The sequence below is a fragment of the Malurus melanocephalus genome, unplaced genomic scaffold, assembly GCF_030028575.1.
Source record: "Malurus melanocephalus ecotype Western Australia unplaced genomic scaffold, MMel_1.1 scaffold_363, whole genome shotgun sequence".
In the NCBI taxonomy this organism is placed as follows: Eukaryota; Metazoa; Chordata; class Aves; order Passeriformes; family Maluridae; genus Malurus; species Malurus melanocephalus.
The window spans coordinates 323640-341098 of NW_026623595.1; the positions used below are offsets into that span (position 1 = coordinate 323640).

The window sequence follows — 17459 nt, forward strand, 5'->3', positions numbered from 1 at the left end:
TTTTTTTTCTCTTAAAAAGACAATATTCGCTGGCACTAATTTATTCTTTTAGCTTTTCTTTTGTCTTTTACTGACACAGATWAAATTATTCATAGTTTTATTGTTTCTAACATATCATGAGAGAGCAGAAAAATTATTTCCTTAACACAATTGATAGTGTTATCACTTTAGCTGTATTAATCTTTCAAAACGAGCCCTATTGACTCTTTCTGTGAGGTGACCCTGGGTCCATGGACATTTTTTGTTTCACTTTGCCATTTATCCCTTGGTGAATTAATCTGCTTTTACAAATAATTGCAGCACTTTTATGTGGGCCATGACTTTGGAAAGAATGTTTGATTTCTTGTGCTCTCTTGTCAAGCACAYTAAAGSATCCCTGCCACAGTAACTTCCACARAGGATTTCAGCAGTGTCTGAGGATACTTCAGTTTCTGGGACTCCTATGGCACTCACTACACTGCTATTTCTCAGATTAAATAAATTTTGTCATTGAGCTACAACATGCTTGTAGTTTTTTTTCAGATTATTTAATGGTTGGCATTAATATTTCTTTCATTTGCTTGAAAATTTATAAAAATGCTTTCCTTACTTCACACTAGTTTGTCTGTTTTCATATAAACTGAGTACATCCATTTTTGGCTGGCTAACATAAGCAATTGGTTTCTTTTTAAATTTAGATTAATTAATAATTTAGATTTCTTACAATTTAGAAATTTACTAACTTAGATTAAAGACTTCATATTTTGCCACTTTGTGCCCATATTTATCAAAACCCCATGTAAAATACACAGTAATCTGAACCTGGCTTGATTCACAAACCCATGTGCAGCTTCCCAACCTGTTTTTTTTTTAAGGAGTTCTCAGGAACCTGCAAGCGATGAGGATTGGTACAAGCATGGATCACTGGTGTTTCTACTAAAATAACATTTTATAGTCCTTGGTGCTGACTCATTAACTTCCAAGAGTTGTAGATCAGAACATTTATGAGCTTTTTCAGGCTTTTAATACTGTGATACCTTATAAAACACATGTATTAATAAAACTAATAGAGTTATCTGTTCAAATCTTGGTTCCTGAAATAATTCATTTGTGAAAATGCTCATCTTCTACATTGGCTAGGCTTTCCCTACTAGCATGAAAGTGATCCCTCTTCATGTTTTTTTACCCAACATTTAGACACCGGTGCTAATTAGGATTATGGCTTTTCTTGATTTAGAATTATGAGACAACTAATTACAGTGCCCTGTTAATTACACCCTTTTCTGTTTTATGCACCCTAAAAGTGGGATTGAATCTGAAATAAAGCTTCGTTTTTGGGGACACAGTTAATTCCTGCCTAACCAGGATGATGAACATCTTTTAAAGCCACAATCAACTATTAACTCCCTTCATTAGTTGTTACTGTAACAATTTCTTTTTTGTAAATCAAGTAGATTTAATTTTTCTCTTCTTATAAGTGAAACTTAATTCACCAGACATGATTTAAAAAAAGAGGAAAACTTCTCTATCTACTAGAAGTTAGACATAAATTTCCTTCTATTATTGTTGAAAATTTTCAAGAAAGAATTTACTTTCTTTGGTTAAAGCTGAGATAAAGTGTTYCTTTCTCAGCAGCCAGAGAGGATAGTCCATCCTTTGTACAAGATGGTCTTTTTGGACTGTCCAAGCTGTTGTAACAGAGTTCCTGATCCTAAATGGCTGCTCTGCTGCCTGGAACAGTGAACTCAAAAAAAAAAAAAAATTGGCCTTTTTTATTGAGCAGAAAAAAAAAAAGAAAGACAAACAATGAAACTGCTGAACTTTAAATAGTTAATGGTACTTGGAACCTGGGCAACCTTTTGGTTTCTCCCTTGTCTAGAGTACCAGCATGCTTTAATGATTCAATTACCTTCAGTAAATTTTTTTTCCCATATAGGTTCTGTTATTGACAAGACTGTCTGTCTTCAAGGTGCAGAAGAGAGAGCAAATGGGTAAAATAATGAAACATTGTTTTCTTCTAATTTAGTCTCCCTCTAAGTTAAACTTTTGAGGGGAAAAATTTAGAGCTTCACAGCCAGCCCCAGATCCCACAGGAAAAGTTATGGAAGCCCTGAATCGAGTGCTAAGTTCTTGAGTGCCACTCCTGCCCCACCAAACATTGGCAAGAGGAATTTGGGTGTCTGAATGCCCTCAATAGCTCCTGGCTGGGTGGTTTCGAACAGGGCAGAAATGTTTTTGTCTTGTGCAGGAGTTCCTCTCTTTACTTCCTCAGTCGTCCCGCAGGGATAATTTTCATGGGTGTCTGCCAGATTCCCATTTTCCCATATCAGGGTTCATTTAATTTATATTTGCACATTTGACCCTCAAAAACCCATTTCCACACAGAAGAAAATGGAAAGAAATCTCAACAAGCCTTCCYAGATGAGTCTATTATTTAATATTCCTGCTGCTTTGCCATTCCAACAACCAGTCGTTGTTTATAACTGTGGCCATGAGAAGTTGTTTGCATTGGAACACAACACCTAAAGAACCCTAAGGAGAATTTATGGGTGTGATTTTTCACTTATCTGTRAAATTTGCAGAGCTGCCATTGCAGACACAGTGCCCCTCAGGATACAAAGGAATTCTGGGACTGTCTTGCTRGTAATTCCCAGTTCCTTGGCATTGTGAGAGCCCTGTGTGTCGATAAAGACAGGCAGTACAGACTCAGCTCCAGCTTTCTTTGAGTCCTGACCCTGGTTATGGGAATGAAGAGAGMAGCCCCTGCCCCTCCTCTTCCCTTCATGAGGATATTGAAGATCCCAATCATGTCACCCTTTACCCTCTTCTCCAGGCTGAGCAGATCAAGTGATCCCAGCTGATCCTCACAAAGCTYCCCCTCCAGACCCCTCACCACCCTCGTGGCTCCTTTTGACCCCCTCCAACAGCCTGATGCCTTTTTCATATTGTGGTGCCATGTGAATAATGATGTTCTTGGGTAAAGTAAATCGTGAACTAAATCATGGCAGGATGCTTTATGCAGCTTTGAATTGTATCCTGAAACGCCCTGGGAAGTGCCAGAGCAGAACTGAAGATGGGAATATGCATYCTGTGTATGAACAAAAATATCTTTACGTTTCCTAACAGCAGATGTGATCTATTGTAAACTCTGTTCTTTTGTTTTTCAGTTGCTCAACTGGACATGAGTGGGATGGCATCGGATCACAACAATTCCTCCCAGGAAGAACACATCCCACACTATCTCCAAAAGGAAGACCCGTTTGCATCAAAGCTTTCTAGAGAAGCAGATATCGTAGCTGGTTTTTATTTGACAATAATTGGTAATGATTTTATAATTGGTCTTTGAGATAARCCTGTGCCACTGCATCCTTGCAGCTCACAAAGAGGAGGCAGAAACTGCTGTTCATTCCATGTGTAATTACATATTTTTTTTTGTACTAGAAAGAAAAATCTGGGAYGGAGGGGAAAGAATATGTTAGAAATAAGGTGTAAATAATTAATGGCAACAGACCTTGCTGCTGCAGGAAAGTGGTGAAATCATCATCCTTGGAAGGGTTCTTCCAAGATGTGGCACTTTATGGTATGGTTTGGTGGGCATGGTTGTGCTCAGTCAACAGCTGGACTTGATCACCTTGGAGCTCTTTTCCAGCCTTAATGACTTTATGATTCCATGTCTGTGTTTTTTTTTATTTTAACTCACAGTTCAGACTGAGTCTGTCACCCTCTGCCACTGAACTTCCCTACTCCTCTSCAGATCCCTTCCAAGAAATTGTGGCCCCTCCTGAGATTGGCATCCTGACAGCAGGGAGAGGGAAACAGGAGGTGGGAAGCCAGGAAAGGAGAAGCCAGGAGTGCTGTTGTGCATCCTTTTGCACTTGAGCTTTGTAAGGTGCAAGAGAATTTAAAATTTCTTTCAAAAAGGGGGAAGAAGYTAAACTGTGAGTGACCAAAGCTGGATCTTATCAGGAAACTCTGCAGGGTCTGGTTGTACAGATGAATTTTGCTCACTGCAGTTTGAAACAAAAAAATAAATTTTTTTTTGTTTTGTTTTGTTTTTTGAAGAAAATCAGGAGCCTTACTTATCTATGATAAATTCTGTGAGAGTGCATGATCTTTTGTCCTGAATTCCCATGTGTAGCTTTTTAATTGTCCAGGAATAAAATGATCAGACTATGCACATCGTTGTAAGAATCCAATTCTTTTGTCTTTGTTACTTGCCCCAGCAGCTTTTTCATCACTGCCATGATTGATTCACTGCACATTGGGCAGGGTGACAGAGCTGGGACCTGCTGGCTGTCAGCTCCTCTGAAACCCCTTGGCAAATCACTATTGATTTGCAAACTGCTGCTGCACGCTTCCTCAGCCTCTTATGAAACAGCTTAATTGAAAACAAAATCCTGAACTAGCTTTTAAAATAAATTATTTTTTGTCTGATGGTTTAGCAGTGCTGTCAGGTTGGAGAAATGGGAGTTTATTCTTCAGCTGGCGCAGTGAACATCATCCCCTCTCGCTGCAGGTTGTGTGTCTCAGCCTGGCTCTCTCTCTGCAGGTGTCACTTTTTTCGTTATCACATCCTTGGCTCTTTATTTATATGAATATAATAGAGCTGTGGACAGTTCTCCTGGAAAAGAGCCTTTATTTTATAACTGAAGAGCATTTTTCTCCTCTCACCAGAGCTGGCACCTTGCTCCAGAAAGAACTTCATCTGACTGCTGGAAAAGAAATGTAATTGCAGGAGAAATGGAGCATTAGATGCCTCATCTAAGGAGATGATAAAGTTTTGATCACCAAGGAGTTAAAAAAAAATTGAAATAAGCAATAGTCAGATGCAGGCTTAGACAAAAGGCAACACAAATTATGGATGGGCCCCTTCCAGCCATGGAATTAGGAGGTCACGGGGCTGGGGCTCTCTGAAACATTGATATTAATAATGAACAGTTGCTTCAGAGAAACTTGGCAACTTCAGAGCTGCTTGGCTGATAGAGATGTCTCTCTGGACTGCCAGTGAGTTGAAAAAGATTCAGGAAAATGTCAAATGCTTTCAAAAGGTATTTCAAACTGAATGCTGGCACTCAAGTTATCCTAAATATCACTGGAGAGGAAAATGGCATTAAGAGGGAAAAGGATTAAAATATATGAAAAATGCTCACAGCATTGAGATTTGCTCACTCAGCTGCAAGGAAGAAAATTATTCATATAAATATCTYTATCTGCTTATAATTCAGATTAAATTTGCAGATCTTTGAGAGTAGATTGTTATCAAAATTTAATTCACCAAGGGTAAATCAAATTTTATGAGAAAACCTAAGATCAATAATAAACCAACTTCCGTCCTTCTGTTTATTTTTAGAAATAATATAGGAAGCAATATTGTCAATGTAAAAATAAAAAGAGTTTCCACTAAGTATCACATTTAATACTGAAAAATTCAAAATCAAAGYATTTCTCTCTGAGTTTGGTAAACTTTTGGTTCCACAGTCACTGATATTTCTTGATAAATAATCTGGTTTTAGTCTCTGGGAACCATTTCTCTCTCTGCCTCATGGATGATCCCAGGTTGAGTTTCTTGATTTTGTGAGGACAAGACACTCTACAATGGGATCATTCCTTTGATGGACTTGAGTAAATAATAAAATACCCATTTAAATACTGATTTAATACAGTTGAGGTTGGTCAGATTGTGGTCCCTGTGATTACAGAGAGCTGAGTTTCATTCTTGTGGCTGTGTAAGTGTTTGAATGAAAACTGGGTTGGTCAGAGCAGAGGGATTCTGGGATTCTGGGATTCTGGGATTCCTGTGGTGAGGAATCCCACATCGATGGCTGTGCAGGCTCAGTGCCCTGCTGCAGAGGGAGAACAGCATTTTCTGTGGGAGGGCTATGTCTGCAGCCCATGTCTCTACGAGCTGCACAATCACAATGAGCTGATCCCGTTTCAGGGGAGAATGCCCAGCCTTAGGATCACAGGGTCAGGCTGAGAATATCAGGGGTTTTCACCAGGAAGATGGAATATTGATGTTTTTGAGGAGGATTCTCATTTAATGTTGTTCTGTTTTCCATTATTTCAGGGATTCTCTCAACCCTGGGAAATGGGTATGTTATTTTCATGTCCTCAAAGCGAAAAAAGAAGCTGAGACCTGCAGAGATAATGACTGTTAATTTAGCAGTGTGTGATCTGGGCATTTCAGGTAATTTCATGTTCTTGTTTTTTCTCGCTGTTACTATCTCACCATTCTGTCTGGCAGCAGCAGGAGACATCCCTCTGCAAGTCATGGAACCCCCAAATCCCTTTTGCTACTGATATTTCTGCTCTATTATTTACATGTAAATAACAGAGGAGGATGGAAAACAACATTCCCGAATGACTCGATGGGAAGAAATGAACAGTACAGAGGAAAAATTTGGGTTGATTTTATCAAACAGGCAAAGCTCCTGCTCACCCCAATCTGGGCAGGTCTCCAAAGGCAGCTTCCATGTACACCCTGGCACAATAACCAGAAAATATCTTGGTATTACAGGTGTAGAAAAYTATGTTTTCTAGTCGTAGGTGCAATAGAAAGGATTCAAGTGACTCGAAAATAATTGGAAATTGCCAGCGGCCATCACCCCATCTAATGTTTTTCTCTCTAGTGAATGTTCTCCTTTGTCTTTGGATCAGAAAAAGTAARCATTTGTGTTAATCTATAGTGTATGAGCAACAACAGCCAACTGAAGGATTTTTATTTCAATCCCACAATCTGGATGTCCTGGCACGGCAGGAGGCAGCTTTGGAGAGGTTTATCCAGAGTTGCAGAGATGGTTGTTTTTGCTCTTGGCATGAGACTGGGGGAATAGAGGAAAAGGGCTAGAAGTCTTTTTAAAAAGGTTATTTTGGCTGGCACAAGCTCAGTGGGGATCAGGACCCAGCTGGCCATTGAATCTCTTCAGTGCCATATAAATGGAATTATATTCCCATGCATCCAGAGCCATCTGTCCCCAGTGTGCTGGGTGCACTGGCACCTCTGTCCTCAGCTCCAGAGCACCCTTTTCCCACCCTTGTCTCTGTCAGATGCTTTTGCCCTCATCTAAACACCCAAAATATCCCTGCACAATATACAATGATGGCTCCCAGGCTCCCCAGACTGACACTTGTTAGAGTTCAAGGCTGAGGARCTCCTCATCCCTGCAAATTCCAGTGGTTTTGGTCCATAACCATGGATTTCTGAAGGAAATTCTAATTCAGTAGAAGGAAGATATTGGTATAAACATCACAGCTAGCACACAGAGAAACCCTAGTGATTTCTTTGTTTCTGCCATGGAGACAGTATTTTCATCTCACAACATTCAGAAGTTAAGGGAAAAAAACTCAGACTGGCTTTTTCCTCTTCTGTGATGCTCCCTTTTTCTTTGTGTTTTAAGAATCTGTTTTATAAGGCTCCTGTTTGACTCCTCTGAGAGTCACTCTAGTGAGAGGGAGTGTTTCAGGAGAATTTCCTCAGCTTCATGTTTCAAAATAGAAGAAGCTGTGGATGCCCCATCCCTGGAAGTGTCCAAGGCCAGGTTGGATGGGCTTGGATCAACCTGGGGTAGTGTAAAGCATCCCTTTCCATGGCAGAGGGTGGAATGAGAAGGTCTTTAAGATCTCTTCCAATCCAAAATATTCTGTGATTCTACGATTTGATGAATTTCAACAGGTATCTCCCAACCATAAAAACTGTATGTCCCAACCATTCAAATTGCAGGTTGTTTTGACATTTCTAGGTGTGAGGGCTGCTAATTTCTCTGTTAAGGTCTAACACCAGCACACCACTTGGTCACCTTGCTTTCTTCCACGAGGAATCTCAATCTATCTCTGTGTTTAAATTTTGAATTTTGGAATTAAAAATAATCATTGGCATAGCCATGCATGGGTTTTCTCCCTTTTTTTTTTTTTTTTTTTTTTTTAATTTTTTTTTTTTAATTAATAGAAGGTGATATCTTAAGAAATGCGTTGTGTCTTCTCTGCTGGACTGATTGAAGATAGGATTTTTTTTTCCAAAATCTTCATATTTCACTCACTTGTCTCAACACCTTGTTGAATAAACGAGTTCCATAACGAAMCGAATTTCTGCAGATTTCCACGGGGTGGCACCAGCCCCTTGCTGAAAGCTTTGTTCAGGTTCATTTTGCACTGACTGTGCTGAGTCCTGCTGCTGAAGAGAAATTTGATTTTGTGCAGAGAAATGTGTGCGCCTTTAAAGCTGTTTGTATGACTAAAGTTGCTGACTGCTAGCACATAGTTTAGACCTTGCCATATTTAATGTTTTCCTTGAAACCTTAWTCACTAAGGTCAGCTTTTGATGGAATAATTAAAAGTGTGTTTATTCTCCTTTGAGAATGATCGACCTGAGCACGACCTGCAGGTTCAGGCAGAACTTTCCTTGCAGGCTTAGGCTGAAGGAAACTAATGCAAAAATCCCTTGTTTAAAAATATATCTTATTTTAAAAGGTTTTTAATCCTGATGCTTTTGGCATAGAAGATGGAACAAAGGTAATTCTCTGCAAGATTTGGTTTCGGTAGAAATGTTTTTATTTTCTGTTAAGAATGAAAGCAGAATTCTAGATTTTGCATTAGCTTGATATGAAACAGAATGTTTTTGGGAACAATCCAAAATATTATCCTACAGATCACTTCAACAAAATAAAGATTTTTTGTGTTAGCTTCTATGAATAAGTTACCTAGTGGGAATTACAATTTACAAGATCATTTTTGCCCTCTTCATAAACAAATTCACTGATCTCCTATGACATTACAGACATTGTGGTTCAGCCAGGGACTTAGGGCTCAGGGCTGCTGAGATTTTTCAAATCCTTCAGGTACTCTGGCTGCTCCTGTGCAGGAAGGAATACAGTCACAGGAACATGGAATTCAATATTTAATGTTGTTTGAATGTTGCAGTTGGAATATTCAGGCTTGGGAGAACTTAAGATGAGGCTGGTAACTGAAACTGAAGGATTTGGAAAATGTGCTCCTAGATTATAATTTTTTGAGGTTTTGGTTCCATTAAAGTTGATTTTGTTTTTGTTTGCCTAAATTATGACCAAGAAAAAGGCAATAATTGGGAGAAAACTGAGATTTCCAGCTAGAAAATTAYAATTTTCAAACTTTGTCACAATGCTTAAAAAGAATATGAGTAATGTAAACCTGCTTTAAGGTGAGAATGGAAAAACATTTGACCTGACTTCACTTCTCCCATAATATAGCACTCTTACACGTGGAGGAGGGAGCTAAAGTGCCACTGAAGAGAGATCCTTAAAAATAGTTACTCATTTCCCATCTATTTGGGGAAATTTTGAATGTTTTGGTTTTTGTGTCCAGGTGACTTGCTAGGAGGCACTCAAGAAATGTGTGGTGTGGAGAGGAGCTGCAGTGGTGTGGGCTTGAACTTCTGCAGCTCAAATCCATATCTCTCCTTCCCACCTAACACTTCACCTCACTATGTATCCTACTGCTGGGCCTTGACTTTGCAAAAGTCCTTTTTGAAGGCAAATTTCTTTATTGTGTGCTAGAAGAGGCTCTGTTGGCTGTAGGGGTGTGGGTTAAGCAGATCTGTGCCTGCTCCAAACTCAGAGTCACCATCACCCATCCTGTTCCTCTTCTGACATGTGGATTTAACACCTACTCTGAAGTTTTCAGTTCAGGAAGAGCCTGCCCATGGTCGGTTCCAGGGTGTTTTTTACCCCTGGTTCCTGTGGTCTGTAGTAAAGCACTTTTCCATCCCCACTGCATCACTGGGGCTGTGGGATCGCTGCCTTAGGGTCAGTCCTGGGCATGGAGGGCACACAGGTCATGGAATCACAGARTGCTTTGRRKTGGAARGGACCTTAAWGMSCATCTCATTCCAACCCCCTGCYATGGGCAGRGACACCTTCCAGCTGAMCAGGTTGCTCCAAGTCCTGTCCAACCTGGCCTTGGACACTTSCAGAGATGGARCATCCACATCTCCTTTGGGCAATCCATGACAGTGCCTCACCACCCCCACAGTAAAGATTTTATTYCTAATATCTCATCTAAATTTACCCTTCTTCACYTTAAAATCACATCTTCTGTGCCTGAAACCCTTTCTCCACAATGCAGAGCACTTTTACTCTAGATATTAGGAAAAAGTTTTTTATGGAAAKAGTGATAAAGTACTGGAATGGTTTGCCCGGGGAGGTGGTGGAGTCACCATCCCTGGATGTGTTTGGACAAAGATGGATGTGGCACTTGGTGCCGTGGTTTAGTTGAGGTGCTGGGGCATGGGTTGGACTCAAAGATCTTCAGGGTCTCCTCCAATCCTGGTGATTGTGTGATTCTGTGATCCTGGTAGTAGTTTTGTGCAAAGGAGAGGGTTTGTTTTTCTGCTAAAAGGAGATTTTCTCACAGATGGATTTTATCAGCAGGCTGACATTCTCTTCTCCTTTTGAAGTTGTAGGCAAACCCTTCAGCATCATCTCCTTCTTTTGCCACCGCTGGATGTTTGGGTGGATCGGCTGCCGCTGGTAYGGATGGGCTGGCTTCTTCTTTGGCTGTGGGAGCCTGATCACCATGACAGCTGTCAGCCTGGACAGGTACCTAAAAATCTGCCACTTGTCCTATGGTAAGACAAATATATATCTTTATATAGACAACTGCATTATCTGTGACTCCAGAGAAACTATACTGAGTGCTATAGTTTACTAGTCTGAAACCATAATTAAGCTCTTCGGAATGATTTTCTGAAATATAGAGAGGARTACACAGATGAGAGAAACCTCTTTGCATGATTAAAGTAATCCAAATTAAATTAATTTTGCTGGACAAAACATCTTCACTGCTGTCTCTCTGCTGTCTGCTTAAGCCATGAGTTTTTGTAACCCCTCAYAGATAAATCACTTTGAGTCTATCAAGGCCTGTTAGCATTAACAGATGCAAGTATTGCACATATTGCAGTCTTATGGAACAACACATGGAAATATTCATTATCAGATGCCTAAATTCCTCCGAGGTGTGTGGCAAGCTATTTAAAACACCTAAAAGATTTGGAAGGGCAGTAAGTTATACTGTGAAATCTTCTCTCAAATATGGAAATGGAACCTGAGAGGATGAAATGAATTTAGCAGAACAAGGTGTTACCACCATATCCATCAATATCTTGTACCTCTGGAATATAATGTATTATATGCTCTATTTTTTGCAGTTRAATGATATTGTCACAGTTTAGACATTAAATATGTTCTGCTTAAATTCCCATCCAATTACAGGGAATGCTCAAGGTGACTTTAAAAGTAAGAAACACCTTGCCCATGTGACTTGAGTGACACAACGGATTCCTTTATGATGACATATAATATCAATTGTTAAATTACAACAAACGTTTGCAGCTGGGAAGTGTAAGCAATCCAGTCTGTGCAAGCAGATAAAAGCTGTGGTACTCTTGTGCTAAGGATCTCAYAGATCCTGGTGTGTCTGTGCCTTTTCCCTAAATGGAAGTGCAGGGGAGGTATCTTTATCTGAGTTTAGACACACCAATAAYATTAAGTCATGTTTCAGTTCTTTCTATAGAAGCCTTATCAAAATAATTCAGTGGTAACCCAAATCATTGACAATTTTTCACAGCTTTGGTGATCTGAAGTGAACGTTTCATGGCTGGCTGCATTCATGCCACCAGCTGTGGTGTTTAACATGACATCTCAGTTCACAGGAGAGAAAACCCTTCCAAACCTTTACTCTGAAGGGCTCTGATCATGGTGGTCTATATAAAATGATGGAGAGCAATAAACAAACATTTATCATGCTCAGTCTAAGTGGTTAAATAATGTTTCTTTTTTTATCACTTATGCTATTGTTGCTTTGGTTTTCCACTCCTGAATTAAACCAACCACCTTTCTGTCTCTCAGCCATCATATGTGATGTRTTCTCATTTGTTAGGGAGTGCTCGTTTTCCTTCCAGTGATCTGGAAATGTAAAACCWGCTGGGAAGGGATGATAGACACATCCAAATTACAGGTGTTTCTTTGGYTTTGTTTTAAGTCTCTCTGAAGCCCTGAAGAAATCTCCTTAATGTTAGTGTGACATGAGTGAAAACTCCCCTGTGAATCAAGGATTGCAAACAGGCTGAAGGTTCCAAGATAGAAGGAGATGTTATAATAYCATATTCCAAGTTTCTGCAAAAATTAAAAACTTAAATTTCTTAGTCCTGAGTCCTATATGTTGAATAGGTAGATGATGATGGGAACCCTGCAAACTGAAACTTTTTTCCAGATGAATAGAGCTGTGTGCAAGATGAGCAGAGAGATAATATTCTGATCTCCAGGAATTCTATTGGCATTTAATTGAAAAAAAAGGGGCAAGGATCCATGAAAACACTTATTACAGATACTTCTGACAGGACACACCTGGCGRTTTTCTGTAGTGGACAAGAATGACAAAATAAAATTAGGTCCTAGATATCTTATTTCTTTTTTAAAGCCTTGTCTTTCAGTTGCTGAGTTTGATTTTTAATCAGGTAATATAGAGAGAAAGAATATGAAATAACCTGAATTACATTAAAGAATTGAAATARCAGGATGCAATTCCCACAGCAGGGGACTGGTTGTTTGGATTATTTTAGTCTGGACTTTTCTCAGTTGTAAATCATCACAACTTAAAGCAAAGATCTGAAATAAGGACAGGTGGGGAGGGTGCCTTTGTCTTCATGGGTACAACGTGACCTCAGGGTCACTGTGGACACCTGGAAAGAGCCAAGATGAACATGACAGAGTTATCAAACAGCCAAGAAAATTCATATTTCACAGAATCMCAGAATKGTTTGTKTTGGAAGGGAYCTTAAAGACCATCCAGTTCCAAAGTCCCCACGGGGACAGCTTCCCCTGGACCTCACTGCTCACAGCCCCACCCAGCCTGGCCTTGGACACKTCCCYGTGACGTGAACATTTCCATCATGCCAAACACATCTAAACATGAACTTGTCACTCTTGAATTTCCTTCCAGGTACCTGGCTCAAGAGACATCACGCGTTCATCTGCCTGGCAATAATCTGGGCCTAYGCCACGTTCTGGGCTACGGTGCCTTTTGCTGGGGTGGGCAGCTACGCCCCCGAGCCCTTTGGGACCTCCTGCACTCTGGACTGGTGGCTGGCTCAGGCTTCAGTGGCCGGACAGGTTTTTGTCCTGAGCATCCTTTTCTTCTGCCTCCTGTTCCCAACKGCTGTGATTGTGTTTTCCTACGTCAAAATCATCCTGAAAGTCAAATCATCCACCAAAGAAGTGGCTCACTAYGACACCAGGATTCAGAACAGCCACATACTTGAAATGAAGCTGACCAAGGTGAGTAGGAGCATTTACATCCGTTTGCTGTTGGGTCATAAAAGCAGGTTTGGAGACAATAATACAATATTGTGAAGGTGGTTTTTACAACTTTCTCCTCTGTTACTGTCAAGATTGGGTAAAAAAAAGAGGTGAAACGTAATTCTGTGATTAGGGCACTCGAGTCCCTGAGATCTGATTCACTCAGAAGCTCTGCCACAGCTTTCCTGTGTGACCTTACAAGTCATATCACCTCCCTKTGGCCCTGCTCCCCACCATAAAAAACCCTTTACTTTCAGAAACAGTTGTAAAATCTAATTTAAGGTGCTCAATGTGCATAGGAATTATAAGAGAAAACAGATAGAGAGCGGATTATTGTAGTAGGGAAATAAAACTTTCAGACATTTTACTTCCTCTGTTAATGGAGATATAAACCAAACCCAGTCTTGTGACACTGCAATTGTTTTAATGCAAACAATTTATCAGTTAGGCTCAGCCATGAACTRCTGAAAAAATGCACTGAAGTGCTAAAATTAATTTTCCATCTCAGACCATATCCTGTTTTCCCTTTCTGATTGAATCTATTTTCTCTYTGGCAATGGTGACAGCCAGGATCCTTGATACTGGTTATTGTGCCAGGAAATCTCACAAAACAAAGGCTTGTGTTGAACAAAATCAGATTCCTTATCTGTAAAAGATTCACCAGCCTCCGCAAGCCATGCCAAGAGTGAGACAAACAGCAAGTTTTCTGGGCTGATCAAATTTTATTACAATTTTTGTGAGTTGAACTGAAAGTTATATAACATACACAATAAGGGACATGATGTCTAAACACACCTGAAAATCTTGGCTGCACAGACKATGCTGCCAGTGCAGTTGGTACAACTGCCCTTGCCTTTCAAAAGGATATTTCAAATTGTCAAATTGTTACTTTTTTTTTTTGTGGTTATTCAACAGATTTTTTTTGAAGGGCAATGAAAAGTTTTGATTTGAGGTTGCAGATTTTTTTTTCCATATTGAAAGGATCATGTAAAACTTCAATGTGGTCTGAGTAGCAACATCAGTAATTTCCCCCCCTTCCCTGCCTTGAGTCTACACTGGAGAACATAATGTTAGGATAAATATAATTATGGAAAATGAGTCTCCCTAATAGCCCATTTGACTCCACAGYACAATTTATATCAAACAGGCTGCATTTGAGATCCTTGGCTCACCTGCACTGTTCCTTCAGTGACAGAAAACAAAAAGAACACACTACAGAAAATGTTATGCAATGTCCAAACCCCCTGTGCTTTCTGGTGATTTTTTTCATTTTTTTTTGTAATCTAATCCTGCTAATTGCCTTATTCCAAATGAGTGCACATGGGCTGCCATCAGTCTGGATACAGCAATAATCTGTCAATGGCAGCAGTATAAAGGCAGATGTTTTTCAGGATGTATTATGGCATCACTGAAATGATATCAGGCTGTGACTGAGTGCAGRCAGGCCAGTTCAGGTAAAGTGTACAAATCACAAATGTTGGCCTCAAACTGTTTTGCTTTGATATTTATACTGAAATTTCTTATGGTTACATTTCCTCACATTATAAGGAAGTAATTTACTAATTTACCAGGAACTCATTTATSAGAAGTAAAATATTTAACATAAATTTGCTTTTYAAAGWATCTACACATTCTAATGGAGTGYAAATCCATGATATGGGGTAGGAGAAAGAAATATAGACATTATACTAGCATTCCCACTCTCAATTAAATTCCCAATTTTCATAAGATCTTTTTTCAGGAACTTTTGCAGCTCTGCTATTATCTTCGTATTATCCTAAAAAAGAGATTTTGTGTTTCAAAAAGAATCTTCTCCCTAAATAATTGGAATTCAATATCATAGTATTATTATTTTCTGAAATCTCATTTAGTTTCCACATATTTAGCCAGACTTTATTGCATTTTTAAAGGCCTGATAGCAGCTTCATTAACTGTGCTGTGCCAGGCAARAGAAATGCAGGCAGCAGATAAAGAGGCAGATTTTGTTCAATTTGTAAATTCATATGAAAAAGCAAGTTAASATTTTGCTTTTCCATTCAGTGCATTGCAATTGCTCTGCATTCTGCCCTGCTCTGTGCTGTGCTGCCATGTCTGACTCCTCTGGATGAACCTGGCTGTCTCTTTTCTCCTCTCACAAGGTGGCAATGTTGATCTGCGCAGGGTTCCTCATTGCCTGGATCCCTTACGCCGTGGTSTCGGTCTGGTCAGCCTTTGGACGGCCCGATTCGGTCCCCATCCAGTTCTCAGTGGTCCCAACGCTGCTGGCCAAGTCAGCAGCCATGTACAACCCCATCATTTACCAGGTCATCGACTGCAAGTTTGGCTGCTGCCGCTCAGGAGGGCTGAAGGCCAAGAGCTCTTTGAAGAAATCAAGGTAAATTCTTCTTTGAGAAGAAGAATCCCTTCAGGAACACGATGTTCCAAAAAGTACCAAACTAAGGCCTACCAAGAATCACAGCTCATTAATCYTATTTCTTGGCTTTGACCATGACCATTTTGATTTGGGATTTTTCTTGCTGTGGGAATTGTTAAAGTGACTGTAGGTGTATAAAGAGAAGCAAGGAGACAGTCTGGTTTTTCGATTTAGCTGCAACTCCATTGATGGAATTGAGAGAAAAGTCCTATTAGTTTTAGTGGGTTTTGGATCATCCTGTCTTCCTGATCCTTGTCTTTCACGTCATCATATGGGTTTCCTCCAGAAGGTGTTGATGACCTCTATTGACAGTGAAGCAAACAGAAGAGAATTGTGTTAATTCCTTCCATAATTAACCAGTTAATACTAGCCTTTCAGCCACAGAATCAGCAGGGAGAGAGAATGGATCCTTAACCACCCAATCAGTACCAATCACTCCAAAAGACACCTCAAACCAGAAAAATCAAAGTGCAATAGTCTCATAAGAAAATCTCGTTTTTGTTTTTTTTTTTTTTTTTAAATATATATATTTGCAACCTTCAGGCAAAATTCGTGCTGAACACCTGTGGAGTTCCTGAAAACACTAATTATGCACTTGGAGGGAAAGTGTTTCCAGTTCTGCATTGTGTCAGACAAGTCCCTGACTTCTATGATTGAACAAAGATAGTGATGGGTATAAATCTGAGAGTGCAGACTGACACRAAGGCCACAAACCCCATACCACACACAAATGACTGTGAAAAAATAGAACTAAAATAATTCACTTTGAAGGCCTAAAACATATGTGCCTCGATAGAAGCATTAGGGACCATTCTATAATTCATATTATTCCCTTACCAATTCCAACATTTTTTGGTGTGTTGCTCAGAGAGTGAGTCAATCTTGAGCTTCCACAGCCTCTCATAGCAGATTGCTCCATAATCTTGCACTCAAATTCATCTTCAGAACATACAGAGTTTATAAATGTTGTAAATGTCTGAGGTGTTGAATTCATAGTTTTCTGAAATCCCTTCTGCAGTTTTAGTGAAATGGGATGCAAATTCAGCGGATTTGTGTTTAACCTATGAAGGAGGTTTCACCCTGAATACAAGTTGGCTTCCCCAGGCCAGGGCAGTGAACAGAATGATCTGGAGGAATCCCTTTACAGAAGCAGGAACTTAAAATCCTTGAAATCCAACTTGGTATGAACAAAGTGACCACTGTACCCTCTCCCCCCAGGACATACACCCTATCTGCACCCAGGGACTCAGCGGCGATGGACGAAACCCAACTGGAAGCGTGAGGACTCTTCTCACATGCAGCAAATGGAAACCTGATGGCAAACAACCTTACTGGCACAATTTCCTCTTTCTGTAAATCAATTAAAACATGGTGACAGGTTTATTTTACTCCCTGTTCCTGTGTACAATGTACAGTTCTTTCTGTCCTGACCAAAATAGCGTGTTAGAGTTGGGCAAATAWGTACTCAGAGGAAGAAGAAACAGAAAATTTGTTTTTACTAAAAATTTTCCTTCACTTCAGATGCTTTAAAATGCCATTTTTTTGGTTCTTTCTAGCACTAACAGAAATGATAGTTTGGATGATATTTTCCCTCAGGGGAAGGAAAGTATTCATAAAGGCCATTTTTAGTTTACCAAAGATAATCTCCCTAAATTCCTGCTGCAGTSACTGGAGAACTGGAACATGAGAGAAAGGATTCCTTAGAGGATAAATCTGAGTTGGAGCTTCACTTATCAGGGCTC

The 17459-nt window shown here is 39.8% G+C and overlaps 1 protein-coding gene across 1 annotated transcript; it reads left to right on the forward strand.

Moving 5' to 3' along the window:
* The first annotated feature begins 2988 nt into the window (after positions 1–2988).
* On the forward strand, positions 2989–17249 carry LOC130580821 (opsin-5-like). The gene is given in 7 exon segments (XM_057378573.1): positions 2989–3131; positions 3133–3299; positions 6047–6166; positions 10406–10576; positions 12949–13283; positions 15443–15678; positions 16936–17249. Coding segments are annotated over 7 exon segments (1236 nt in total). The 3' UTR covers positions 17000–17249.
* The last annotated feature ends 210 nt before the right edge of the window (positions 17250–17459 follow it).